Source organism: Mobula hypostoma, unplaced genomic scaffold, assembly GCF_963921235.1.
Source record: "Mobula hypostoma unplaced genomic scaffold, sMobHyp1.1 scaffold_45, whole genome shotgun sequence".
Taxonomy (NCBI): domain Eukaryota; kingdom Metazoa; phylum Chordata; class Chondrichthyes; order Myliobatiformes; family Myliobatidae; genus Mobula; species Mobula hypostoma.
Window position 1 is genome coordinate 168,474 of NW_026948238.1, and position 27,978 is coordinate 196,451.

Consider the following 27,978-nt stretch of genomic DNA (forward strand, 5'->3'; position numbering starts at 1 on the left):
GTGGACCTCCGGCTCCCGGCGGCGATTTGCAGATCTCCGGCCACTGGTGGCGCTGTGTGGACCTCCGGCTCCCGGCGGCGATTTGCAGATCTCCGGCCACTGGTGGCGCTGTGCGGACCGCCGGCCTCTTGTGGCGCTGTGCGGACCGCCGGCCACTGGTGGCGGTGTGTGGACCTCCGGCTCCAGGCGGCGATTTGCAGACCTCCGGGCACGGTTGGTGCCGCCACGAACCTCCTGTTGGACGCAGCGCGGTGCCGACCGCAGCCGTCGCCGGCGGCCGTGAGGAAGGATCTGATCCCGATATTGTGTGAATCGTGGGTTTGCTGCAGTGGGAAAGGCCCGGGACCGAGTTCTGCCGGACGGCTGCAGACTCCGGGCTCTCCGGTCCCGCAGGCCTTGTTTTAACTTTGCGCCCGAGCCCGGGCTGTCAGATCAGTTCGTTGTGGTTCCCAGGCTGGGAGGGGGTTTGGCTGATCTGTATCCGAAGGTCTGTGCAATTCCTCGCAGTCACGGGCAGAGTAATTACCATTACCAGAGTTAATACCGGCATGAAGTGTCCGGATGGGAAACTTTCAATGGTGTGTTGATTAAAAATTCGGTGAGGGTCAAAGTTCATATGCCAGTTCTTATTGTTTGTTCTAATTTTGTCATTTTAGGATCTTTTGTGCAGTAGTATGTACTATTCATTCAGTATCTGTGTATTGCTGGAGGATTATCAGTGATCATCCTAGATTTCTTCCCCACATGGTTCCGTCTGCTCATTCCTGCCCATCTTGTTCAACCTTTGTCCTGTCTCCCCACCCTCCCACTTCAGTGATATACATCAACCATCTGGGTCAACCTCAGTCCACCCTGTGTCCCTCCTCCTCAATGTTATATATCAGCAATCTTTCTTCTAACCTTTGTCTTCATCGCGAAGTGTTCTTTTGCACCTTTGGCCTTGCTGAGTTATTTCCAGAATCAGTTTTTGTTAACTGAAATGCCAGAGGGTCATCAGGTACCAGTTCTGTTGTGCATTGGTGTGGAGATGCTAGTTTTTGAACTGTGACTGGCTGACACACTGCAGCATTTTACTGACAGCAAAGAGTACTGGGAGCGTTGGTGCTTGGGCTATAATCCTGTGATCTACATTCCAGGCATGTGGAACTGTCGGTGTTTTGACTTTGACTTTGGTTAGTGCTTCTACAGATGGGGCTGGATGGTCGTCCTTATGCAATGAAGCAGAAATTTTGAGCAGCTGGACATTGGTTGTGGGGAAATCCCGGATTGCACTACCCAGTGTGAGATGCGGGGATGATGTGTGAGACTCTCAGGGTCGGTGAGTGGCAGGTTCAGCTGTGTGAATTTGAGGTTGGGTCCTGGGATATCACAGTTTTTGATCCAGGTAAAATGGACCCGGGGATCGAGTTGCCCAGGTTTATGAGATGTTGAGCGAGTATTTCTGGTCTAGGATCAAATGTTTGTTTCTGAAGTTCCTCTGGAAGCAATGGCTGTTAATCTGAGGAGAGAATGAGTTTGTATTCCCTCCCTCACAAGGAGAGGCTGTGATTAAATGGGCTGTTCTGTGTTTGCACCAGTAGAAATAGACCTGGGGGTTCAGTGTTCGAACTGTGTTTGTAAGTTCCTCCTCACTGTCACCTGTCTGTCAGGCAGTGGAAATCAAACAGAAACTCAAGTTGCTGGAGATCTGCACAAAAAATGGAAAATTGTGAATCCATTCTGACGAAATATTGTGAACCTGAATCGTTAAATTTGTTGCTTTCCCCACAGCAGTTCCTTTCCTGTTGAGCGATTCTGGTGATTCCAGTTTCTTTTTATTACATTCACTCTGGAATAGTTTAAATTTCCTGATTGTCTGTTATACTTGGGAATGTGTTCAGTACAGTTGTTGCTAACCAGGTTTACAAGAATAATCTCAGAAATGATCGGCTTTATGTATGAGCAGCATTTGATAGTTATGGGTCTGTGCTCAGTGGAGTTCAGATGGGGTGACGAAAGGGGAGGTGGTTAAGTAAACCTACTAAATGCTGAAAGGCCTGGATACCGTGGACATGGAGAGGATGTTTCCATTAGACAGAGAGTCTGTGATCTGACAACACACTCAGAATAAAGATGCTTCCCTTTAAAACTGAGATGAGAAAAATTTCTTCAGCCAAAAGATGGCTGATGTGTGGAATTTGTTGCCACAGAGTGTGGTTGAGGCTATCATTTGTGTGTATTTAGGGCAAAGATTAATATCTTCATGATTGCTAGGTAGCTTTGGGGTTACAGGAGGAAGGCAGGAATATGGTGTTGGAATAAATCACAGCCATGGTTGAGTGGTGGGGCAGCCTCGATGGATCGAATCACCTAATTCTGTTCCTCTATCTTATGTCTTACCATGACTGAACTCCTTCCTATCCCATATCAGGTTTTGTGACGTGTGAGGGACAATTACAGACTTTTTCACTGAGATAATTATGTTTGTCTTCAATGTTTAGATTTCAGTGAGCAGAAATATTTTGTTCTCCTTTGTATTGTTAACATGCTTCATTATCTTTCATGTTAAAGTTAGACCTGCGGTGAGAGATTTATTGGAACAATACCCCAACTGGAAGAGAACCACGACTGAAGATAAGGGAACAGCAGCAAGTGAACCAGCCCGAGGACTGAGAGCACCAACTGGAGAGAACCCTTCTGACTCAGGGTTTCCATTGATTCAGTCAGGAGCAAGTTTGGTGAGTGTTTGGTGTTACTCAAACACTGGTCCTTTAGACATTACATATCTGCACAAAGTAAGGTAGGGAATAGTTGTGGTGAGACTGAATGTGCCCAGAAATACCAGTTATGCCTCTGTCAGACCCAGTTGCAATCACTCCAGGTCTGGTAATGTTCTGTGAGTATCCCAGGTCTTTAAAGTCACTCACATTCCCTCAGTGTTTGCTCATTTAAAGAACATTTAAAGTGGCCCATGAGTGAGTGGGCCAGTGAAGGAGTGCAGCTTTGAGGCTTTGACTCGAGAGATTCTGGCAGTTTTGGCAGTTGGTCTGTGCAATCAAGTCAATCAAGATTTGAATAGCTGAGACTCAGCAGAAAGCCATTGATTAGACAATCAAGATTTGAAGAGCTCAGACTCAGCAGAAAGCCATTGATTAGACAATCAAGATTTGAATAGCTGAGACTCAGCAGAAAGCCATTGATTAGACAATCAAGATTTGAATAGATGAGCAGAAAGCCATTGATTAGACAATCAAGATTTGAAGAGCTCAGACTCAGCAGAAAGCCGTTGATTAGACAATCAAGATTTGAAGAGCTCAGACTCAGCAGAAAGCCATTGATTAGACAATCAAGATTTGAATAGATGAGCAGAAAGCCGTTGATTAGACAATCAAGATTTGAAGAGCTCAGACTCAGCAGAAAGCCATTGATTAGACAATCAAGATTTGAATAGCTGAGACTCAGCAGAAAGCCATTGATTAGACAATCAAGATTTGAATAGATGAGCAGAAAGCCATTGATTAGACAATCAAGATTTGAAGAGCTCAGACTCAGCAGAAAGCCGTTGATTAGACAATCAAGATTTGAAGAGCTCAGACTCAGCAGAAAGCCATTGATTAGACAATCAAGATTTGAATAGATGAGCAGAAAGCCGTTGATTAGACAATCAAGATTTGAAGAGCTCAGACTCAGCAGAAAGCCATTGATTAGACAATCAAGATTTGAATAGATGAGCAGAAAGCCGTTGATTAGACAATCAAGATTTGAAGAGCTCAGACTCAGCAGAAAGCCGTTGATTAGACAATCAAGATTTGAAGAGCTCAGACTCAGCAGAAAGCCGTTGATTAGACAATCAAGATTTGAATAGATGAGCAGAAAGCCGTTGATTAGACAATCAAGATTTGAAGAGCTCAGACTCAGCAGAAAGCCGTTGATTAGACAATCAAGATTTGAAGAGCTCAGACTCAGCAGAAAGCCGTTGATTAGACAATCAAGATTTGAATAGCTGAGACTCAGCAGAAAGCCATTGATTAGACAATCAAGATTTGAATAGATCAGCAGAAAGCCATTGATTAGACAATCAAGATTTGAATAGATGAGCAGAAAGCCGTTGATTAGACAATCAAGATTTGAAGAGCTCAGACTCAGCAGAAAGCCATTGATTAGACAATCAAGATTTGAAGAGCTCAGACTCAGCAGAAAGCCGTTGATTAGACAATCAAGATTTGAAGAGCTCAGACTCAGCAGAAAGCCGTTGATTAGACAATCAAGATTTGAAGAGCTCAGACTCAGCAGAAAGCCGTTGATTAGACAATCAAGATTTGAATAGCTGAGACTCAGCAGAAAGCCGTTGATTAGACAATCAAGATTTGAATAGATCAGCAGAAAGCCGTTGATTAGACAATCAAGATTTGAAGAGCTCAGACTCAGCAGAAAGCCGTTGATTAGACAATCAAGATTTGAAGAGCTCAGACTCAGCAGAAAGCCATTGATTAGACAATCAAGATTTGAATAGATGAGCAGAAAGCCGTTGATTAGACAATCAAGATTTGAAGAGCTCAGACTCAGCAGAAAGCCGTTGATTAGACAATCAAGATTTGAATAGATGAGCAGAAAGCCGTTGATTAGACAATCAAGATTTGAAGAGCTCAGACTCAGCAGAAAGCCGTTGATTAGACAATCAAGATTTGAAGAGCTCAGACTCAGCAGAAAGCCATTGATTAGACAATCAAGATTTGAATAGATGAGCAGAAAGCCGTTGATTAGACAATCAAGATTTGAAGAGCTCAGACTCAGCAGAAAGCCGTTGATTAGACAATCAAGATTTGAAGAGCTCAGACTCAGCAGAAAGCCATTGATTAGACAATCAAGATTTGAAGAGCTCAGACTCAGCAGAAAGCAGCTGATTGGGCAGTCGAGGTCAGGTGACCAAACATTTTGAAAAGCTCAAACAGATAAATGGAGGGATAGCTCAAACGAAGCGGCCAGTGCGTGAGTGGGCCAGTGAAGGAGTGGAGCTTTGAGGCTTTGACTTGAGAGGCTTCAATGAGAAGAGTCAGGGGATGAGCAAGCTCGCAGTTAGTTTTCACAATGTCTCCTGAGACAGTGATGTGCCTCTCATGTGAGATGTGGCAGTCTTGTGGGAACTCCCCTCTCCCGCAGAGTCACATCTGCCAGAAGTGCATACGGCTGGGCGATCTGGAAGACCATGTAAGGAATCTGGAGCAGCAGCTGGGTGGCCTTCGACTCATAAGGGAGAAAGAGGCAGTCATAGATGAGAGCTACCGGGAGGTAGTCACACCTTGGCTGTCGGAAGCAGGTCGTTGGGTGACAGTCAGAGGGGGGAAAGCCAAGGTGAGCAGATAGGTAGTACAGAGCACCCCTGTAGCCATTCCCCTGAATAATAAGTTTACCGTCCTGGATACTGTTGGTGGGGACGACCGACCAGGTGTGAGCCATGGTGGCAGGGCCTCCGGCACTGAGTCTGACCCTGTGGTGCAGAAGGGTGAGACGGAGAAGAGGAGAGCTGTTGTCATTGGAGACTCTATAGTCAGGGGAGCAGACAGGAGATTTTGTGGACGTGAGAAGGATACCCGCATGGTTTGTTGCCTCCCGGGTGCCAGGGTCCGGGATGTCTCTGACCGGGTGCACAACATCCTGGTACGAGAGGGAAACCAACCAGAAGATGTGATACATGTTGGGACCAACAACATAGGCATGAAGAGGGATGAGTTCCTGGAGTGTGATTTTTGGGAATTAGGCAGAAGGTTGAAGAACCTCATCCCTCAAGGGTGGCGTTCTCAGGATTGCTGCCAGTGCTACGTGACAGTGATGGTAAGAATTGGAGGAGATGGCAATTGAATGCATGGCTGAGGAGTTGGTGCAGGGAGCAGGTTTTGGATTTTTGGATCATTGGGGTCTCTCTGGGGAAGGTGGGACCTGTACAGATTGGATGGGTTGCACCTGAACTCGAGGGGGAGCAATATCCTTGCAGGTAGGTTTGCTAGCAAGGTTCGGGAGGGTTTAAACTAATTTGCAGGGGAGATGGCACCCAGAGCGATAGAACAGTGAAAGAAGTGCATGGAGTAAAGCCAGATCTAACATACAGAAAGGCTTTGAGGAAAGAGAAGCAGAATAAACGGTGTAAAGACAGTAAGGTAGAAGGGCTGAAATGTGTGTACCTCAATGCAAGAAGCATCAGGAACAAAGGTGATGAACTGAGAGCTTGGATACATACATGGAATTATGATGTAGTGGCCATTACAGAGACTTGGCTGGCACCAGGGCAGGAATAGATTCTCAATATTCCTGGATTTCAGTGCTTTAAAAGGGATAGAGAGGGCGGAAAAAGGGGAGGAGGGGTGGCATTACTGGTCAGGGATACTATTACAGCTACAGAAAGGGTGGGTAATGTAGCAGGATCCTCTTTTGAGTCAATATGGGTGGAAGTCAGGAACAGGAAGGGAGCAGTTACTCTACTGGGGGTATTCCATAGGCCCCCTGCTAGCAGCAGAGATACAGAGGAGCAGATCGGGAGGCAGATTTTGGAAAGGTGCAAAAATAACAGGGTTGTTATCATGGATGACTTTAACTTTCCTAATATTGATTGGCATCTGATTAGTTCCAAGAGGTTAAATGGGGCAGAGTTTGTTAAGTGTGTCCAGGATGGATTCCTGTCACAGTATGTGGACAGGCCGACCAGGGGGAATGCCACACTAGATCTAGTACTAGGTAATGAACCGGGTCAGGTCACAGATCTCTCAGTGGGTGAGCATCTAGGGGACAGTGACAACCGCTCCGTGGCCCTTAGCATTATCATGGAAAAGGATAGAATCAAAGAGGACAGGAAAATTTTTCATTGGGGAAGGGCAAATTATGAGGCTATAAGGCTAGAACTTGCGGGTGTGAATTGGGATGATGCTTTTGCAGGGAAATATACTATGGACATGTGGTCGATGTTTAGAGATCTCTTGCAAGATGTTGGGGATAAATTTGTCCCGGTGAGGAACATAAATAATGGTAAGGTGAAGGAACCATGGGTGACAAGTGAGGTGGAAAATCTAGTCAGGTGGAAGATGGCAGCATACATGAGGTTTACGAAGCAAGGATCAGATGGGTCTATGGAGGAATATAGGGAAGCAAGAAAGGAGCTTAAGAAGGGGCTGAGAAGAGCAAGAAGGGGGCATGAGAAGGCCTTGGTGAGTAGGGTAAAGGAAAACCCCAAGGCATTCTTCAATTATGTGAAGAAAAAAAGGATGACAGGAGTGAAGGTAAGACCGATTAGAGATAAAGGTGGGAAGATGTGCCTGGAGGCTGTGGAAGTGAGCGAGGTTCTCAATGAATACTTCTCTACAGTATTCACCAATGAGAGGGAACTTGATGGTGAGGACAATATGAGTGAGGTTGATGTTCTGGAGCATGCTGATATTAAGGGAGAGGAGGTGTTGGAGTTGTTAAAATACATTAGGACAGATAAGTCCCTGGGCCTGACGGAATATTCCCCAGGCTGCTCCACGAGGTGAGGGAAGAGATTGCTGAGCCTCTGCTAGGATCTTGATGTCCTCTTTGTCCATGGGAATGGTACCGGAGGATTGGAGGGAGGCGAATGTTATCCCCTTGTTCAAAAAAGGTTGTAGGGATAGTCCGGGTAATTATAGACCAGTGAGCCTTACATCTGTGGTGGAAAGCTGTTGGAAAAGATTCTTAGAGATAGGATCTCTGGGCATTTAGAGAATCATGGTCTGATCAGGGACAGTCAGCATGGCTTTGTGAAGGGCAGATCATGTCTAACAAGCCTGATAGAGTTCTTTGAGGAGGTGACCAGGCATATAGACGAGGGTAGTGCAGTGGATGTGATCTATATGGATTTTAGTAAGGCATTTAACAAGGTTCCACATGGTAGGCTTATTCAGAAAGTCAGAAGGCATGAGATCCAGGGAAGTTTGGCCAGGTGGATTCAGAATTGGCTTGCCTGCAGAAGGCAGAGGGAATTGGCGGAGGGAGTACATTCGGATTGGAGGTTGTGACTAGTGGTGTCCCACAAGGATCTGTTCTGGGACCTCTACTTTCTGGGATTTTTATTGACAATCTGGGTGTGGGGGTAGATATGGAAAAATTACTTTAGTCAGAGGGTAGTAAATCTGTGGAATGTTTTGCCATGAGCGGCTGTGGAGGCCAAGTCATTGGATGTATTTAAGGCAGAGATAGATAGGTTCTAGATTATCCAGCGCATCAAAGGGTATGGAGTGAAGGCAGGGTACTGGGGATGAATGGAAGAATTGGATCAGTCTGTAACTGAATGGCGCAGCAGACATGATGGGCCCAATGGCCTACTTCTGCTCCAATATTTTATGGTCTTATGGTCTATACCACTGTTTCGACCCGCCAAAGTGCAGCCAATATTTCTGGGTATATCAGCCATGATCATACTGAATAGCGGTGAAGGCCCGAATGGCCTACTCCTGCACCTATTTTCTATGTTTCTATATGACCCATTCATGAAAATGTAATATTTTCTATTTTTCTGAAATTCTCATAAATGTGTACAGTTTAGTTAAGCTTTGCTCCAGAATTTCCACACAGCTAAAAGAGTTTATTACATTTTTTTATTTTTATTTTGCACTACTTATATGATTTAACTATTTAATATATATTATTATAATTCATAGTTGCTAAAATCTATTGTTATGAATTAGGTTCTACTGCTGCCGCAGAGGAAACGAATTTCATGACATATGTCGGTGCTATTAAACCTGATTCTGATATTGGTATGGGAGACCCATCACTGGTCACCTGATCCCAGTTACAGCAGATCGCAATGTGAGATTGAAGCCTTTTCTATTTACTTGCATTCCTCAGAAATGACAGCAGTTCAGTTAAGTTTCCTTCTGAGGTTCCAAAGCAGAAGCTCAGTCTGTCTAATATTTCCACACAATTAAAATGGGGAATTTGTCTATTATTATCATGTACTGAGCTACAGTGAAATTCTTGCCTTACCTGACGTTCCACACAGATCAATACATTACGACAGTACATTGAGCTGATATACGACAAAACAATAACTAACAAAGCATTATGGCTGCAGAGAAAGTGCAGTGCAGATAGACATATGGTGCAGGGTCACGTCGAGTTACATTGTGAGGTTGAGTCCATTTTATCGGACTGGAGACCATTCATTTGGTTTATAACCGCATTCAGGAAGCCGTCCTTGAGCCTGGTGGTACGGGCTTTAAGGTTTTTGTATCTCTTCCCCGATGGGGAGCGGGTTTGCAGCAAGAATGTCCAGGTTGTGAGGATCTTTGAGAACATGGCCTGCATTTCCGACGCAGGGGAAGTGTAGGAAGAGTCCATGGAGGGGGGGTTTGTTTCTCTGATGTTCTCTGTTCCCCAAAGTTCTCTGCAGTTCCTTGCAGTCATGGGCAGAGCAGTAGCCATACGAAGGCGTGAAGTATCGACAAGAAGATCAGAGACCTCGGCCTTCACCCTGCCTTGTGTAGCTGGATCCTGGACTTCCTGTCAGATCGCCAGCAGGTGGTAAGAGTGGGCTCCCTCACCTCTGTCTCTCTGACCCTCAGCACACATACCCCACAGGGTTGTCTCCTTGGCCCCCTCCTTTACTCTCTGTATTCCCATGACTTGCGTCGCCACCCACAGCTCCAGTCTGCTCATTAAATTTGCTAAGGACACTACACTGACTGGCCTAATCTCAAATAATAACGAGGCAGCCTACAGAGAAGAAGTCATCATCCCGACACAGTGGTGTCAAGAAAACAACCTCTCCCTCATGGTCACAAAAACAAAGGAGCTGGTTGTGGACTACAGGAGGAATGGAGACAGGGACCTAATTCACCATTTCCAAGTCTGTTATTGACACAAAATACACATTTTAATATTGATCAGGACACAATGTATTTTATATATTGTTAATGACATAAAACGTATTTATTGATTGTGACTGACAGAGAATCGTACAATTTGTGTTCCGTGTGTTATCTGAATGTACTTGCCTGTGATGCTGCCACAAGTCAGTGTTTCTCTGTACCTGTACCTTCCCGTACTTGTGTACTTGGCAATAAATTCAACAGGACCTGAGAAATCTCAGTGAGATTTGATTAGTGATGATCATCTTGGCAGCTCGGTAGGTCGAATGTATGAGACAGTACACTGTTAAATGCAAAACCCTTAACAGTGTTGATGATCAGAGGGATCTTAGACTCCAAGTTCATCGCTCCCTGAAAGAGACTGCACAGATTGATCGGGTGGTTAAGAAGGCAAATGGCGTGGTTATCTTTATTAGTTGAAGCACTGAGTTGAAAAGTCGGGAAGTTGTGTTGCGGCTGTTGCGAGCCTGCGGTCGGACTGTGACTGTGTCTTTAAGAGCGCCGGAGTGAGGAGGCGGGACTATGACGTCAGTCACAGGCTGACGGTGCTGACTGTGGATTTAACCATAAGAGAGAGAGAGCGATCTGCAGACAGGCAGTCGGCCAGTCTAAAGAGAGAGAGAGATACATATATATATATAGAGAGAGAGAGAGAGAGAGATCTGCAGACAGGCAGTCGGCCAGTCTAAAGAGAGAGAGAGAGAGAGATACATATATATATATATATAGAGAGAGAGAGAGAGAGAGAGCGATCTGCAGACAGGCAGTCGGCCAGTCTAGAGGGAGAGAGAGGGAGAGAGAGAGAGAGAGAGAGATACATATATATATATATATATATTATATATATAGAGAGAGAGAGAGAGAGCGATCTGCAGACAGGCAGTCGGCCAGTCTAAAGAGATAGAGAGACAGAGACACATACACTGACTGGAAAAGCTGATAGCTTCAATTTGTCGCAGCTGGAGGTTGGAACTCTTCTATTCCCGCAAGAGTGGGTAATTGATTATCAGTACACGGAACTACAATGAATGTGTGTGGCTGTCACTTCGTATAATCCGTAGGATTGGATTTTGGAGTATTTTAGGGAACCGCTTGCCTGGTTATGTTGTGTGGTAACCTCTGGAAGACGGTATTCCTGTGACTCGTCACTTTCGCTGATAACTCGTGTGTGGACGGATTCAACGGATCTCTCTCCCATCATTTATTCCATGGATTACTGAACTTTCCTACTTTACGATCTCAAGACTCTAAGCTTTGTTCCCTCAGGCTGGATAGTTAACTTTCCTTTATTTCGTTAAGTTACTAGATAATAAGTAGAAACTAATAAAGATAGTGGTTTTAACATCAAAACCAGACTCCATTGTGAACTCTATTGCTGCTGGTTCGTTTCTAAAACGTTACAGTTCATAATACAGCTTTATAAAACTAGTTGGACTACATCTGGAGTATATCATAAAGTTCTGGTCGCCCCATTCTAGGGAGGATGTCGGGGCTTTGGAGAGGGCGCAGAAGAGGTTTACCAGGATATTGCTTGGATTAGACGGCATAAGCTATAACGAGAGGTTGAACAAACTTGTGTTGTTTTCTCCTGATCGGCGCAGGCTGGGGTGAGTCTGGATAGACGTTTATAAGATTACGAGAGGAATAGATAGAGCAGACAGCCGGTATATTTTTCCTGGGGGTTGAAATGTCTGATGCATTTAAGGTGAGAGGAGATGCGAGCAACAAGTTTGTTTCATGCCACGGAGTGCGCTGCCTGTGGGATGGTTGGGGGGAGACACAGAGAAAGAGAGAGAGAGACCCCGCTGGTCACGTGATCCCGTCCACCACATTTAACCTCAGATGGGCAGCGTCTGCGCGTCTGTTTCCGAGGACCCGCGCCCCGGATGATGCAACTATCACTTCGCGTACGCTCACAGTCCGGGTGGGCGGTGTTTTCTTTCCGCTCAGTGCTTAAGCGGATCGTCTGCGGGTTCGGCAAAGGGTCCTCGCCTCCTCGGTTGGGGAGCCAGGGGTCGGGATCACCGTCTGCGGGCCGCAGATATCACTTTTCCATTGGTGAGTATTGAGACCGATCCCGAGCAGGGAGATCTGATGTTGTCCGTGAGCCCCGAACTGAGAGCCAATTACTCATTTAGCACCCAGTTATCTGGGCTCGTCAAAAATGTGCAGACTTCACTGAATCTGCATTGAACGATTCAAACCAGGAGCCCAGACCGTCTATTTCCGGAGAATTGAAATGGAAGTCCCGCCAACTGGTCACGTGAGGCTGTTTCCCGCAGATCTGCCCCGCCCTCCGCTTTGTGACGCAAGATTACGTGGTGTGTGGTTAGATTTCCCAGATGTGTGGTGATGCTTCCTCCATGTTGTGTTGGGGAAATCTGATGTTGGCCACTGAATCCCGTTAACTTCCCCCAACTTGCGGTGCTTCCTGAGGCTCCTCATATTTGTCCTTGAACTTTATGGTTGTATCTTCTCCCCGATTGGGGTGGGTGAGAAAAGAGAATGTCCCAGGTTGTGGGGATCTTTGATTTCACTGCCTGCTTTACCGAGGGACTGGGAAGTCAAGGGGGGAGAACGGTTTCTGTGATGTGCTGATCTGTATCCAAATGTCTCTGCAGTTCCTCGCAATCACCGTCAGAGTAGTTACCATGCAAAGCGTGAAGTCTCTGGATGGGAAACTTTCTATGGTGTGTTGATAAAAATTTGGTGAGGATCAAAGTATAAATGCCAAATTTCTTATTGTTTCTTCTAACTTTGTCAGTTTAAGATCTTTTATACAGTAGTGTGTACTATTAATTCTGTAACTGTGTATTGCTGGAGAACCATCAGTGATCGTCTTTGATCTCTTCTCCAGCTGGTTCCATCTGCACAATACCTGCCCATCTTGTTCACCCTCTGTCCAGTCTCTCTCCTCCCACCCTCCAGCTTCGGTGATGTATATCAACCATCTCGGTCAACCTTGGTCCACCCTACGTCACACGTCTTCAATGACATATATCAGCAATCTTTCTTCTAACCCTTGTCATCATTGTGAAGTGTTCTTTTGCACCTTTGGCCTCGCCCAGAGTTATTTCTGGAATCAGTTTTTGTTAGCTGGAATGCTAGAGGATTATCAGGTTCCAGTTCTGTTTTGCATTGGTGTGGAGGTGTTAGTTTTTGAACTGTGACTGGCAGACACACTACAGCATTTTACTGGCAGCAAACAGTACAGGGAGAGTTGGTGCTTGGGCTATAATCCTGTGATCAGCGTTCCAAGCATATGGAACTGTTAGTGTTTTGGCTTTGATTTTGGTTAGTGCTTCTACAGATTGTGCTGGATGTTTGTCCTTCTGCAATGAAGCGGAAATTTCGAGCAGCTGGACATTGGTTGTGGAAAAATCCCGGATTGCACTACCCAATCTGATATGTGGGGACAATGTGTGAGGCTCTCAGGGTGGGTAAGTGGCAACTTCAGCTGTGTGACCCTTTGAGGTTGGGTCCTGGTATATCACAGTTTTAGATCCAAGTAAAATGGACCCGGGGATCAAGCTGCCTGGGTTTATAGTCATAGTCATACTTTACTGATCCCGGGGGAAATTGGTTTTTGTTACAGTTGCACCATAAATAATAAGTAGTAATAAAACCATAAATAGTTAAATAGTAATATGTAAATTATGCCAGGAAATAAGTCCAGGACCAGTTTATTGGCTTAGGGTGTCTGACCCTCCAAGGGAGGAGTTGTAAAGTTTGATGCTCTGTGTTGCATCTCGGAGGAATGAGTCTCTGGCTGAATGTACTCCTCTGCCCAACCAGTACATTATGTAGTGGATGGGAGACATTGTCCAAGATGGCATGCAACTTGGACAGCATCCTCTTTTCAGACACCACCGTCAGAGAGTCTAGTTCCATCCCCACAACATCACTGGCCTTACAAATGAGTTTGTTGATTCTGTTGGTGTCTGCTACCCTCAGCCTGCTGCCCCAGCACACCACAGCAAACATGATAGCACTGGCCACCACAGACTCGTCCAGCAGATGTTAAAGAACCTCAGTCTCCTCAGGAAATAGAGACGGCTCTGACCCTTCTTGTAGACAGCCTCAGTGTTCTTTGACCAGTCCAGTTTATTGTCAATTCGTATCCCCAGGTGTTTATAATCCTCCACCAGGTCCACACTGACCCCCTGGATGGGAACAGAGGTCACCGGTACCTTAGCTCTCCTCAGGTCTACCACCAGCTCCTTAGTTTTTTTCACATTAAGCTGCAGATAATTCTGCTCACACCATGGACAAAGTTTCCTACCGTAGCCCTGTACTCAGCCTCATCTCCCTTGCTTGATGCATCCAACTATGGCAGAGTCATCCATTATGAGCTTTTGAGTGAGTATTTCTGGTATGGGATCAAATGTTTGTTTCTGGAGTTCCTTTGGAAGCAATAGCTGTTAATCTGAGGAGAGAATGAGTTTGTATTCCCTCCCTCATAAGGAGAGGCTGTGATTAAATGCGCTGTTCTGTGTTTGCACCAGTAGAAATAGACCTGGGGGTTCAGTGTTCGAACAGTGTTTGGAAACTCCTCCTCCCTGTCACCTGTCTGTCAGGGAGTGGAAATCAAACAGCAACTCCAGTTGCTGGAGATCTGCACTAAAAATGGAAAATTGTGAATCCATTCTGACAAAAGATTGTGAACCTGAATCATTAAATTTGTTGCTCTCTCCACAGCAGTTCCTTACCTGTTGAGCAATTCTGGTGATTCAAGTTTCTTTTTATTACATTCACCCTGGAATGGTTTAAGTCTGTTATACTTGGGAATGTGTTCAGTGCAGTTGTTGCTAACAAGGTTCACATGAATAATCTCAGGAATGATCGGCTTTGTGTATGAGGAGCATTTGACGGGGTGATGAAGTGGGTGGGGTATGGTTAAGTAAGCCTACTGATTGCTGAAAAGCCTGGATACAGTAGACATGGAGAGGATGTTTCCATTAGGCAGAGAGTCTGTGATCTGACAGCACAGTCCCATAATAAAGATGCTTCCCTTTAAAACTGTGATGAGAAAAATTTCTTCAGCCAAAAGATGGCTGAGCTGTGGAATTTGTTGCCACAGAGTGTGGTTGAGGCTGTCCTTAATATATTCATGATTGCTAAGTAGCTTCAGGGTTACAAGAGGAAGGCTGGAATATGGTGTTGGAATAAAACTCAGCCATGGTTGAGTGGTGGGGCAGACCAGATGGATCGAATCACCTAATTTTGTTCCTCTATCTTATGTCTTACCATGACTGAACTCCTTCCTATCCCATATCAGGTTTTGTGACGTGTGAGGGACAATTACAGACTTTTTCACTGAGATAATTATGTTTGTCTTCAATGTTTAGATTTCAGTGAGCAGAAATATTTTGTTCTCCTTTGTATTGTTAACATGCTTCATTATCTTTCATGTTAAAGTTAGACCTGTGGTGAGGGATTTATTTGAAGAAAAACCCACAACTGGAAGCGAACCACGACTGAAGATAAGGGAACAACAGCAAGTGAACCAGCCCGAGGACTGAGAGCACCAACTGGAGAGAACCCTTCTGACTCAGGGTTTCCATTGATTCAGTCAGGAGCAAGTTTGGTGAGTCTCATTTGCTCAAACACTGGTCCTTTAGTCATTACATATCGGCACAAAGTAAGGTAGGGAATAGTTGAGGTGAGAATGAATGTGCTCAGAAGTACCTGTCAGACCCAGTTGCAATCACTCCAGGTCTGGTAATGTTCTGTCAGTATCCCAGCTCTTTAAATTCACACACATTCCCTCAGTGTTTGCTCGTTTGAAGAACTTGCATCTTCTGAAATAGCTTTTGGTTGGTTCTAAGTGTGGAGAGGGAAAGAGGGGTGTTTATATTTACTATCTTGCAAAAAGAAGTCATTGTTTGAAACTACTTGCTGCAAACTCACTACCCATACCCTGTACATTCTTAACCAGATTATTGACGTAGATGACAAGTAGCAATGGGTGTAACGCTGGGGAACTCCACGAGGCGCGGGCCTTGACTCCAATAAACAGCCTCCCATCATCACGAGCTGCTTCCTACCATCTAGCTGTTCCCAGACTCTGGGCTCTGTGACGAACACAATGTTAGCAGCAAGATTAGACAGAAATTAATATAAAGAGCTGTCTGATGCAATGGACCAGATCCTCCCCTGTTTACATCCTTCCGGGTGACACTGTGTCCAATAACCCACATCTCCAACCTCCCTCCACCCCGCCAGTAGCCCCACAACTTTCCCACCATTTACCCCACACCCGTACACGTAAACAGATTCACGTCACTGACATCCACTCTCACAGCTTGGGGAAGCACAACTAACTGATCCTACATTCCCAGCCCAGACTGTCCAGCTGTCTGGCTCGGTCCCGGCCCTTTCCCACTGCAACCGCCCCTCGATTTACACAAACCCGAGATCATTCCCTACCTCATCGCTGACCAACCAGGAGATCCGCCGGCAACAGCTGGGGTCGGCACTGTGCTGTGATTTGCAGGAGGTCCCTGTGGCGCCACCAGTGGCCGGAGGTCGGGGGGACAACGTAGAGGATCTGGCTGTTGGGTTCTTTCAGTGTGACACCCCCGAACTCTGCATTAACTCCATCAGCCAAATCTGGATGAACTTTAACAACCAACAAATATAATTCCTCTCAGCAATCAGCTAACTGAATGATTCACTCACTTTTAGAGGAAGGGATACCTACACTGTTGGGGTGTTTAGATTGCCAGGAGATAAGGACCACAGGGATGAGAGGTCTTCTGTTAACTGATACGAACCTGTCTTTACCCTGCTGGCAATTCCGGTTTATATTAGTAAAACTGTTGTTTCTGAAAATACTAAACAACGAGACACTGCACTGACTGAACCACCCCAGACCAGATCACCCTGGAAAGTCCTCCTCAGAAACATTGGGGTTTTGTGACCCAGCTCGAGAGAAGCACCACACCTCCCACTCTTCGGACAACATGGCAGAGCACGGTATCTTGCAAGGGACTTTAAGTCACACAACGTTGGATTCATTGATGAAACCCATTAAGTTTCCTTTGTTCACCCCCTGAAATCATTAAAAATGTCCATTAAACAAACTCTCACCCACATGTGACATCATTTTGGTGCCCCGACATAAAACGTCAGAGCAAAATTAGACCATTGGGCCCATTGCTCCTGCTGTGCCATTTAATCATGCCTGTTCCAATTTTCCTCAGTCCCAGTCTCCTTCCTTTTCCCCGTAAACTGTCATCAATCAAGAATCCAGCAACCTCTGCCTTTGATATCCATAAATACTTGGCCTTCACACCTGCCCGTGGCAAAGGATTCCACAGATTCACCACTCTCTGGCTAAAGAAATTCCCCCTCATCTCCTTTCTAAAAGGATGTCCCACTGCCTCCTTTAATCTGAGGCTGCGTGCTCTGGTCCTGGACTCTCCCAATACAGGAAGCATCCTCTCCACATCCACTTAATCAAGGCCATTCACCATTTGATAGAATTCAATGAAATCATCCTTCATTTCTCTGAATACAGGTCCAGAGCCATCAAATGCTCTTCATGTGACAGGCCATTCAATTCTGCACTCAGTTTTGTAAACCTGCTTTGAACTCCCTCCAGTGTCAGCACATCCTTTCTGAGATAAGGGGCCCAAAACTGCTGAGAATAATCCAAGAGCTTTATAAAGTCTCAACATTACATCCTCACTTTTATATTTTAGTCTTCCTGAACTGAACGTGAACATCATGTTTGCCTTCCTCACCACAGACTCAACCCACAAATTAACCTTTAGGGAATCCTGCACAAGGACTCCCAAGTCCATTTGCACTCAGATTTTTTTGTACGTTCTCTCCATTTAGAGAATAGTCAACCCTTTCATTTCTTCTAGTGAAGTGTATCATCATGCAACTCCCAACACACTATTCTATCTGCCATTTCCTTGCCCATTTTCCTGATCTTTCTGTAGCCTCCCTACTTCCCCAAAACGACCTGCCCTTCCACCTATCTTTACATCCCCTGCAAACTTTGCAACAAAGCCATCAATTCCATCGTCCAAATCATTGGCATATAACATGAAAAGAATCATTCCCAATATAGACCCCTGTGGAACTCCACGAGAAACTGATAGCCAGGCAGAAAAGGTTGTCTGTATTCCCACTCGCTTCCTCCTGCCGATCAGCCACTACCTTTTCCCTGTAATAACATAGGCTCACAGCTTGTTAAGGAGCTCCTGTGTTGCACCTTGTCAAAGGCCTGAAAATCCAAGTACACAACATCATCCAATTCTCCTTTGTCTACCCTGCTTATTATTTCTTCAAAGCATTCCAACAAATTTATTAGGCAAGATTTTCCCTTGAGGAAGCAATGCTGACTCCGGCCTATTTTATCTTGTGCCTTCAAGTACCCCAAATTCACATCCTTAACAATCGACTCCGACACCGTTCAAACCACTGTCGGACTTAGTGGCCTATAGTTTCCTTTCTTGTGCCCCTCTCCCTTCTTGAAGAGTGGAGTGACATTTGCAATTTTTCAGTCTTCCAGAGGCATTTCTGAATTAAATGATTCTTGAAGGATCATTACTAATGCCTCCACAATCTCTCCAGTCACCGCTTTCAGAACTGTGGGTGCAAACCATCTGGTCCAGATGACTTATCTTCCTTCAGATCTTCAGTTTCCAAAGAACCTTCTCTCTTCTTGTGGTCCCTTCTGTACAGGTCCCACCTTCCCTAGAAGAGAGCCATGGAACCAAAAATCTTATCCCCTCCTCTTCCCTCCCCCCTCCACATGCCTGATGTTATGCATGGGTTTGCTACACCGGGGTCTGACATCATGTGTGCAGTTCCTTACGTCTGGGTTTGTTTCTAGTGGTTGTGGAGTTTAATCTTTCTTCCGTTCAGACAAGGGAGTGAGATCCAGATCTGTCACGTCCTCTCATCAAGGGTGGGCAATTTTTTCCATTGACTCCATTCCACTGTTACAAATTGCCGAAGTGCAGCCAATGTTTTGAAGCATATCGCCCTATTAATGCTAGAAGGAAGCCTTTTCTGTTCGGCTTCTCAAAGTACACTTCAGTGCAATATTTCTCCAGAAATTCCAGAGAAGAAGCTCAGTCTGTCTAATACTTCCACACAATTAAAGTGGGGAATCATTTATTATTGTCATGTACGGAGGTTCAATGAAAATCTTGTCTTGCATACCATCCTCTCAGATCAACACATTACAACAGTAGATTATGGTAAAACATTAACAGAGTGTAACAAAGCATTATGGTTACAGAGAAAATCCACTGCAGGTAGACGTATGGTGCAAGTCACATCAAGTTACATTATGAAGTCAGGAGTCCATCTTATAATGCTGAGGAATATTCAGTTTGCTTATAACAGCAGATTAGAAAATGTCCCTCGGTCTGGTGGTGTGTTTTCTGTTTTTTGTTTTCATTTACCTTCGACCCGGTGGGTGGTTGAGAATCGAGAATGTCTGGTCTGGAGTTCTGGGGATCTTTAAATATGTTGTCTGATTTACTGAGGCTGCAGGAAGTATAGAGAGAGGCCATGGAGGGGAGGCTTGTTTCCATGATGTGTCCACAGTTCTCTTCTATTTCTTGAAGTGAAAAGAAGAGAGTAACCGTACAAAGATGTGAAGTATCTGGATGAGATGCTTTGTATGGTGTAAACTTAAATTTGCCGGACCAGTAACCACATCACAAACAGTTCTTTACATTATCCTTCTCACCAGTTTATTTGTTTGATCTCAGCTGGCGAGAAGCTCGGAGCCAAGCATCAGAGAGTCTGAACTCCTCTCCCTCTGGTGGCTCGTGACGAATCTCTGTCGAACATGCAGAAAGGCTACAATTTATAGAACTAGCAAAACAAAGAGGACTTCCTTCAACTGGTATTCCCACCGAGTCTGTTCGAGCAAAACATAATTTCTTGGATAAGAGGGTTTTAATTACAAATGAATGTTCTGTCCAATCCTTATCAGTTGTTGTCTTTTGTTAGACAAAGGAGGGAGCTTAGTTCAATTTGTGTCTCATGAGAACTCAACTCTCCATAACGTTCCCAAGAGACATCTGTGAGTCGTTAATCTAAACAAGCTGCAAGCAGATTCCTCAGTGAAGAACAAAACAGAAATTTGCACACTTTCCAGAACAGAGCACACATAATTTCGCACTTAATTTCAACCCGTTATTTACAAGAGTCCAAGAATCATTTCTTATGTCCCCCAATACCAGAGTGTGGTAGCAGATGATTGCCTCTCTGACTGGAGGCCTGTGGCTAGTGGTGTGCCACAGGGATCACTGCTGGATCTGTTGTTGTTTGTCATGTATATCAGTAATCTGGATGATAGCGTGGTAACTGGATCAGCAAATTAGTGGATGACACCAAGATTGGTGGAGTAGTGGACAGTGAGGAAGAATATCATGGCTTGCAGTGCAATCTGGACCAGCTGGAAAAATGAGTTGAGAAATGGAAAATGGGATTTAATGCAGACAAGTGTGAAGTGTTGTGCTTTGGTAGAATCTACCAGGGTAGGTCTTAACACAGTGACTGGTCGGGCACTGAGATGTGTTGTAGAAGAAAGGGATCTGGGAATACAGGTCTAGGTTTCACTGAAAGTGGTGTCATAGGGATGGAAAGAAAGATTTTGGAACATTGGCCTTCATAAACCAAAGTACTGAGTACAGGAGATGGATGTTATGTTGACTTTGTACAAGACATTGGTGAGACCTAATTTGGAGTATTGTGTGCAGTTTTGGTCACCAACCTACAGGAAGATGTGAAAGAGATTAAAAGGAGTTCCCCAAAAATTTGCAAGGATGTTGCCAGGTCTGGAGGACTTGGGTTATAAGGAGAGATTGAACAGGTCTGGGCTTTATTCCTTGGAATGTAGAAGATTGAGGGGAGATTTGATGGAGGTGTATCAAAATTGTGAGGGTTATAGATGGGGTATATGCAAGCTGGCTTTTTCCACTGAGATGGTGTGGGACTACAAACAGAGGCCATGGGTTGAGGGTGAAAGGTGAAATATTAAGGGGAACATGCGGGTTAACTTCTTCACACAGACGGTCATCCAGGTGTGGAATGAGTAGCCAGCACAAGTGGTGCATGCGAGCTCAATTTCAACATTGAAGAGGTTTGTATAGGTACCGGGATGGTAGGGGTATGGGTGTAGATAGGTTAAATAGTTCAACACAAACTAGATGGACCAAAGGGCCTGTATTGTACTTTTCTATGACTCTGTGACAAGAACAAGAAATAATACTAATGTTCATTTAATTCCTTTTAACAGCTGTGAAGACCAACCATTCATCTGGGCAGGAAATGTTTACATGGCCTTAAAACTGTGGCACTTTAAATTGACAGTAGATAAAAGAAAATCCCAGCTGAACGTCCACATAGGCTATTTGTGTGAGAGTGTTTCAGTTACGGTCGAGCCAGACACCCATGCAGCTCAGTGGGAACAGGGAATAATACCAATGGAGAGTGTCAAACTGAGCCAGGTCATAGATTGGAGACGGCAGGAATGCCCCATTCTTATAGAGACAGGAAGAGCATCGGAGAGATTGATGGTCATTCCAGATACCAGCACTGTACCCAGATAGAAGATAATTCCTCTCTCCAACTTGGGTTGAACCTCACTGTAACAGTGTGATGTCAGATCACACCTTGGCAATTAAAGTGATCTCATCTGAAATGTTGTCCTATACCCATTGATGGATTTTGTAAATCTTTTTTCAGGTTAAAAATGACAAGGAATTTATCTACGGGAATCTCCAACACAACACGCCAGTTTTGCTGTTGTCTCTGTCCACGTATATAAGAAGTGGAGCAAGGGATTCACTCAATCATCCTTCCTGCTCAGACTGTGGGGAGGGTTTACTCGATCATCTGACCGACTGGCATGCCTGTCAGTTTACACAGCGGAGAGGCCGTTCTCCTTTTCAGACTGTGGATATTCAAGGTCATCTCATGAAGATACATCAGCAAGTTCACACTGGGCAAGGCCATTCACCTGTTCTGTGTGTGAGAAGGGATTCAGTCGGTCTTTCCATCTGTGGACACACCAGTCAGTTCACACTGGGCAGAGGCTGGTCATCTGCTGAACTTGTGGGGAAGGATTCACTCGGTCATCTGACCTGATGGCTCACCAGTCAGTTCACACCAAGGAGCGGCCATTCACCTGTCCAGACTGTGGGAAGGGATTCACTTGCTCATCTAAACTGAAGGTACATCAGCGAGTTCACACTGGGGAGAGGCCATTCACCTGCTCAGACTGTGGAAAGGGATTCACTCAGTCATCCCAACTGAAGGAACATCAGCGAGTTCACACTGGAGAGAGGCCATTCACCTGCTCAGACTGTGGGAAGGGATTCACTTGCTCATCTCAACTGAAGGTACATCAGCGTGTTCACACTGGTGAGAGGCCATTCACCTGCTCAGACTGTGGGAAGGGATTTACTCAGTCATCCCAACTAAAGGAACATCAGCGAGTTCACACTGGAGAGAGGCCATTCATCTGCTTGGACTGTGGGAAGGGATTCAATTGCTCATCTAATCTACAGAGACACCAGCGAGTTCACACTGGAGAGAAGCCATTCATCTGCTTGGACTGTGGGAAGGGATTCACTGAGTTAACTAGCCTACAAGCACACCAGTCAGTTCACACTGGAGAGAGGCCATTCACCTGCTCAGTGTGTGGGAAGGGATTCACTCGGTTAACTCAGCTGAAAGAACATCAGAGCGTTCACACTGGAGAAAGACCATTCTCCTGCTCATTCTGTGGGAAGGGATTCACTCGGTCATCTGACCTAATGGCACACCAGCGAGTTCACACTGGGGAGCGGCCGTTCATCTGCTCGGACTGTGGGAAGGGATTCACTTGCTTATCTAATCTGAAGGTACACCAGAGAATTCACACTGGGGAGAGGCCGTTCACCTGCTCAGACTGTGGGAAGGGATTCACTCAGTCATCAAACCTGCAAGAACACCAGCGAATTCATACTGGGGAGAGGCCATTCTCCTGCTCAGACTGTGGGAAGGGATTCACTTGCTCATCCCAACTGAAGATACATCAGAGAGTTCACACTGGAGAGAGGCCGTTCACCTGCTCAGACTGTGGGAAGGGATTCACTTGCTCATCCCAACTGAAGGTACATCAGAGAGTTCACACTGGAGAGAGGCCGTTCACCTGCTCAGACTGTGGAAAGGGATTCACTCAGTCATCCAAACTGAAGGTCCATCAGCGCGTTCACACTGGGGAGAGGCCGTTCACCTGCTCAGTCTGTGGGAAGGGATTCACTTTGTCATCGTACCTACTGAGACACCAGTCAGTTCACACTGGGGAGTGGCCATTCATCTGCTCAGTCTGCGGGAAAGGATTCACTGAATCATCCTCCCTACAGAGGCACCAGTCAGTTCACACTGGGGAGTGGCCATTCACCTGCTCAGACTTTGGGAAGAGATTCTCTCAACCAAATCAATCAAATGTGCATCATTGAGTTCACACAGCAGTTCACCTGCTATGAATGTGGGAAGGGATTCACTCAGTCATCGAAGCTTATGTAACTCACGCTTCGGCTAGCAGCTTAATATAGGGGGTGATAGCCCCCCAGCCCGGCCAAATTTAAACAAATCTCGTTTTGATGGATGCTGCGCGATGTGTCCCCTGTTACATATCAGTACCCTGAAATAACAAACAGTACACAATATTTGATTAAAAGATTGAGCTTCATAATTCTTACTTTGACTATAGGGTGAATAAAGTAAACAAAAAAAAAAGAAAAATGGCCCACTCTCTCCATTCACATCTTCTCATCTCTTCCCAGCAAAAGACCATGAAAATCTCTCTTACAGACTCGCAAGAAAGAACATTTCTGTCATTGGATAGCCCTGCACTCCAAAACCCTGTTATTTCTATTCGTAACCTAAACATTGCTGCTGCAGAGAAACCATTACCTCAGCAGTGAAACATCACAGAGAGGCCATTACATTAGCAGTGAAGACTTACAGCGTGTTACACTGGTGACACATTACCGGGTTCACACTGGAGAGAAGTTTCAATGAGCTGCATGCTGGGTGTTTGTCCATCACCGTTGCTGAATGCAATTTCGAGAGTGACTGTCGGTGCTGAACTCTGCAATTATTGCTGCTGCTCACCACACCCAGTTCTGCACCCTGGTCACTGGGCATGGGAGGAGTTTCTTCTGCTGCATATTCACCTTTAATAGGACTGGAGTTTAATATTCTGGATCTGAGACAAATAAATCAGTTCAGTTTTAAACTCTGTCTCTGGTATCAGTGAATTTATAACACACCTAGTGTACACTCAGGCCGGCTGGACCCTGCTAGTGATTGAGTTCCACAACTGTCATTTTAAATCCTCCCCTGTTGTTCCCCTCTCGCTCTCCCTGTGGTGATGGGTTCCAAACAGTCACCTCTCTGTGGGTGAAGAGGTTCCCTTGAATTCTCTGCAGACTGAAGAAGTCGAGCTGACTGCAGTTCTGTCTGAGATGTTCTTTGTCCCTCTAATCTCTGGGCTGAGGAAGAATGACATTGGTAGTAAACCTCCTTATTCAGGGCTCATTTCCACATTTTGGGTCATTTTCCCTGCTTTTAAAGGGTTGTTAGAAAACGCCACTGTCCTCTAAAGACTGAAAGCAGAATGGGAAACCATTAGTTGTATTTTCAACGGAGCAGGATCAGAAACCAGAGGCGGGTCCGTACAGGGCAGAGTTTGGGGCTCTGAACGATGGTTGGGGTAAGAACGTATGATGAGGAGAAGGGAATCAGCAGCAGGGCGTGGCAATGAATGACAGAGTAGCAACGTTTGGAAGTTGATTGACAGTGAAAATAACAACACCTTGTATTCCATCTGGGTAACAACACCTTGTATTCCATCTGGGAAACAACACCTTATATTCCGTCTGGGAAACAACACCTTATATTCCGTCTGGGAAACAACACCTTATATTCCGTCTGGGTAGCCAACAACACCTTATTTTCCGTCTGGGTAGCCTCCAACCTGATGGCATGAACATTGACTTCTCTAACTTCTGCTAATGCCCCACTTTCCCCTCGTACCCCATCCGTTATTTATTTTTATACACATTCTTTCTTTCACGCTCCTTTTTCTCCCTCTGTCCCTCTGACTATACCCCTTGCCCATCCTCTGGTTTCCCCCACCCCCTTGTCTTTCTCCCCGGACCTCCTGTCCCATGATCCTCTCATATCCCCTTTGCCAATCACCTGTCCAGCTCTTGGCTCCATCCCTCCCCCTCCTGTCTTCTCCTATCATTTTGGATCTCCCCCTCCCCCTCCAGCTTTCAAATCTCTTACTCACTCTTCCTTCAGTTAGTCCTGATGAAGGGTCTGGGCCTGAAAACGTTGACTGTACCTCTTCCTAGAGATGCTGCCTGACCTGCTGCATTCACCAGCAACTTTGATGTGTGTTGCTTGAATTTCCAGCATCTGCAGAATCCCTGTTGTTGACAGTGAAAATAATTTGGTTGTCTGACAGATGACACAAACAATACCAGTGGTGAGGTGCTCCACTGGTCGAGGAAAATGTGTGCTGGGAATGGTTTTATCTGTTGAGGGAGTTGTTCCTGCTTGTTTATCCTGTAATATTATATCCGAATGGTTATTATGGATTGTCCTTGTCATGGTTCGGTCTGTGAAGTCCACATTCTGGTTCACGGTCTGGTCCGTGGACTCAGAACTCTGGGTCTTCCAGCTGTCCCTTGTTTGAATTAATCATAGGCTCCTGATTCCCATCTTTGGGCTTGCAATGTAAGTAGCCTTGGGATTGAGTGTGGGCTGCTGGATTTTGTCTTGTCAGTCCCCCAAAACCACTTGTGATCTCTAGGCCTGGTTGGAGGACCACTGCTTCATGGAGCCCTGTTGCCACTTATTGGAGTAGTCTTTGCAGTATGGATTTGGCTGTTTCCTGGGCCAGCTGAGTGGCTGCCAGCCACTCCAAGCTGGGTAGGGATACGATTGTTTCTGTAGCCAGCTGAGGTTGCTGGCTGAACTGAGACTTGGAGCTACCTCGGAGCAGAGGTGGAACTGTCTGTTGTTCTTTGGTGTTTGTCTCTTCTTGTCCTCTCCTCTGTGGGGTAAGTCAGGCTGTTCTGCTGTTGCCCCATGGGGGTCATGTCTTGTCCTTGTCTCTGTGGGGTAAGTCAGGCCGTTTTGCCTTTGCCTTGCGGTGGGTCATGTCTTGTCCCTGCCTCCGTGGGGTAAGTCAGGCCGGTTTGCTGTTGCCCTGCGGGGAGACATGTCTTGTCTTTTCCTCTGTTGGGTAAGTCTGGCTGTCCTGCCATTACCCAACAGGTGGACCTGTTCCACCTTGGTGTGGAGATGAAGTTGAGTCCCGGCTTGTCGTAGGATAAGTCCCGGCTCTATGTCTATATTCTGTCCTGTCTCATGTTGGTGTTAAAGTTGAGTCCTGGGTTGTCGAAGGATAAGTCCCGGCTCTATGTTGATGTTCAGTTCCCAGTCTCTCTCTCAGCTCCAGTCTCCGAGTTATCAGCCTCCGCATTTCAAGCCGAAGACCCCAGGCCTCAAGGATCCCAAGCCAAGCTCAAGCTCCAAGTACCCAAGCCAAGCTCCAAGAACCCAAGCCTCAAAGATCCCAAGCCTCGAGGATCCTGAAGCCAAGCTCCTAGAACCCAAGTCTCATGGATCCCGCAGCCAAGCTCCTAGAACCCAAGCCTCGGGGATCACAAGCCAAGCCCCAAGCCTCGTGGATCCCAAGCCAAGCTCAAGACCCAAGACCCCAAGCCTCGAGCCATGTCATGTCCTTGCCTGGTTCTGGGGTCCGAGCCCAAGGCAAGACCCAGGTTCTGGGTCCTTATCCAGTCTCGGGCTCAGAGTCCAAGCCTTGTCTTGTCTCCAAGCTCAGGCTTCTAGACCCCAGCCACGTCCTGTCCTGAAGCCATGTCATGTCCTTGCCTGGTTCCGGGGTCCGAGCCCGAGGCAAGACCCAGGTTCTGGGTCCTTGTCCAGTCCAGGCTCAGAGTCCAAGCCTTGTCTCCTAGTCCGTGGTTCCTAGTCCTGGTCCCGCTTTCCCTAGCCCAACTCTGCATTCTTGTCCCTGCTCCTTGCCTGAATCCTGTCACGTCCTGACTCTAGTCAAGTCCTGTTCCCTGTACTTCACTGTCTGTGTCTCGCATTTGGGTCCGTTCCCAGCACCCCATTGTGACAGTCCTATCTGAAATAATGTATTAATTATCACATAGTTTGTAAGATTTTGACTCTAAACCTGGATCAGGCTTGAATTTATAGTGCCTTCATGAAGTGATGGAGGCCAGTCATGAGTTTGTATTTTAAAGTAAGATTTTGGTGAATGATATTTGCCACTTGATTGTACCTTTGTAAGTAATCAGATTGAGTTAACCTGCTGCAGGATCCTGGAATATGTTGGATTGTGTCTGGTTTGTCTTGGCATTTTCTGCATTTATTGCCTTGCTTGTTTGTATTGCATCTACCTTTGAATTTTTTTTCTCTTTTTAACCACCTTGTCCTGTATTTCTCAGGTGCTCTGTATCAGGTGCTCGATGCTTCCCTGTCACCATCTCGTTTGCTCAGATGAAGGGTCATACTCATTCCACTGTGTTTTTTTCCATAGTGATGATTCATTTTTCTGAGTTGGCCTCTCATTTCAGTTTTCTGGTCTGTATTTCTTATCACGATTGCATATACACACATGAAGTGCTGAATCCTGTTCATTTTTGATGAAAATATATACTTAGAAGTTTTATCTGACTGTTGTGTGATTTTTTTTTCATGTTGTGTTATTTCTCTTCCTCCTTCTGTCCAAGGTAGTGTTAATCTAAGTGGGATTGAGTGTAAATAGTCTTTTCTAAAATTTGTTAAATCTCTTATTTATCTTTGTAAATTTTTCTGATCGAAATGGGACCAAGATATTTTTATATAAAAAAGTCAATGTCGGTATTGATGAAAGTGTTTATTGCCTTTGTTGTATTTGTTAACTGTTGAGCTCTATTTGGCAGGTTTTTTTAAGCCTTGAACTAAATTTTGTCAATGGGTTTTTCTATTTCACACTGCTTTCTATTTTCTTTGCTTGTTGATATTCCAGATACGTGGTTATCAAGAATCCCAAAGAAGGGTCTTG

The 27,978-nt window shown here is 45.6% G+C and overlaps 1 protein-coding gene across 13 annotated transcripts; it reads left to right on the plus strand.

Moving 5' to 3' along the window:
* The first annotated feature begins 151 nt into the window (after positions 1-151).
* Positions 152-27,978, plus strand: LOC134342121 (zinc finger protein 229-like). Of its 13 annotated transcripts, none has more exons than XM_063040065.1 (6): positions 152-598; positions 2,551-2,717; positions 8,673-9,510; positions 12,479-12,566; positions 15,276-15,444; positions 21,582-27,978. In XM_063040065.1, exon 6 carries the CDS (start codon positions 21,983-21,985, stop codon positions 23,339-23,341), a length of 1,359 nt encoding a protein of 452 aa, XP_062896135.1. In that variant the 5' UTR covers positions 152-598; positions 2,551-2,717; positions 8,673-9,510; positions 12,479-12,566; positions 15,276-15,444; positions 21,582-21,982; the 3' UTR covers positions 23,342-27,978. The 13 variants fall into 13 exon arrangements, 10 of the variants coding, with proteins under 10 accessions (XP_062896135.1, XP_062896136.1, XP_062896131.1 ...); XM_063040066.1 differs by lacking the exon at positions 12,479-12,566 and having other exon boundaries at positions 8,673-8,796; positions 9,370-9,510; XR_010016946.1 differs by lacking the exons at positions 12,479-12,566; positions 21,582-27,978 and adding an exon at positions 21,133-21,570.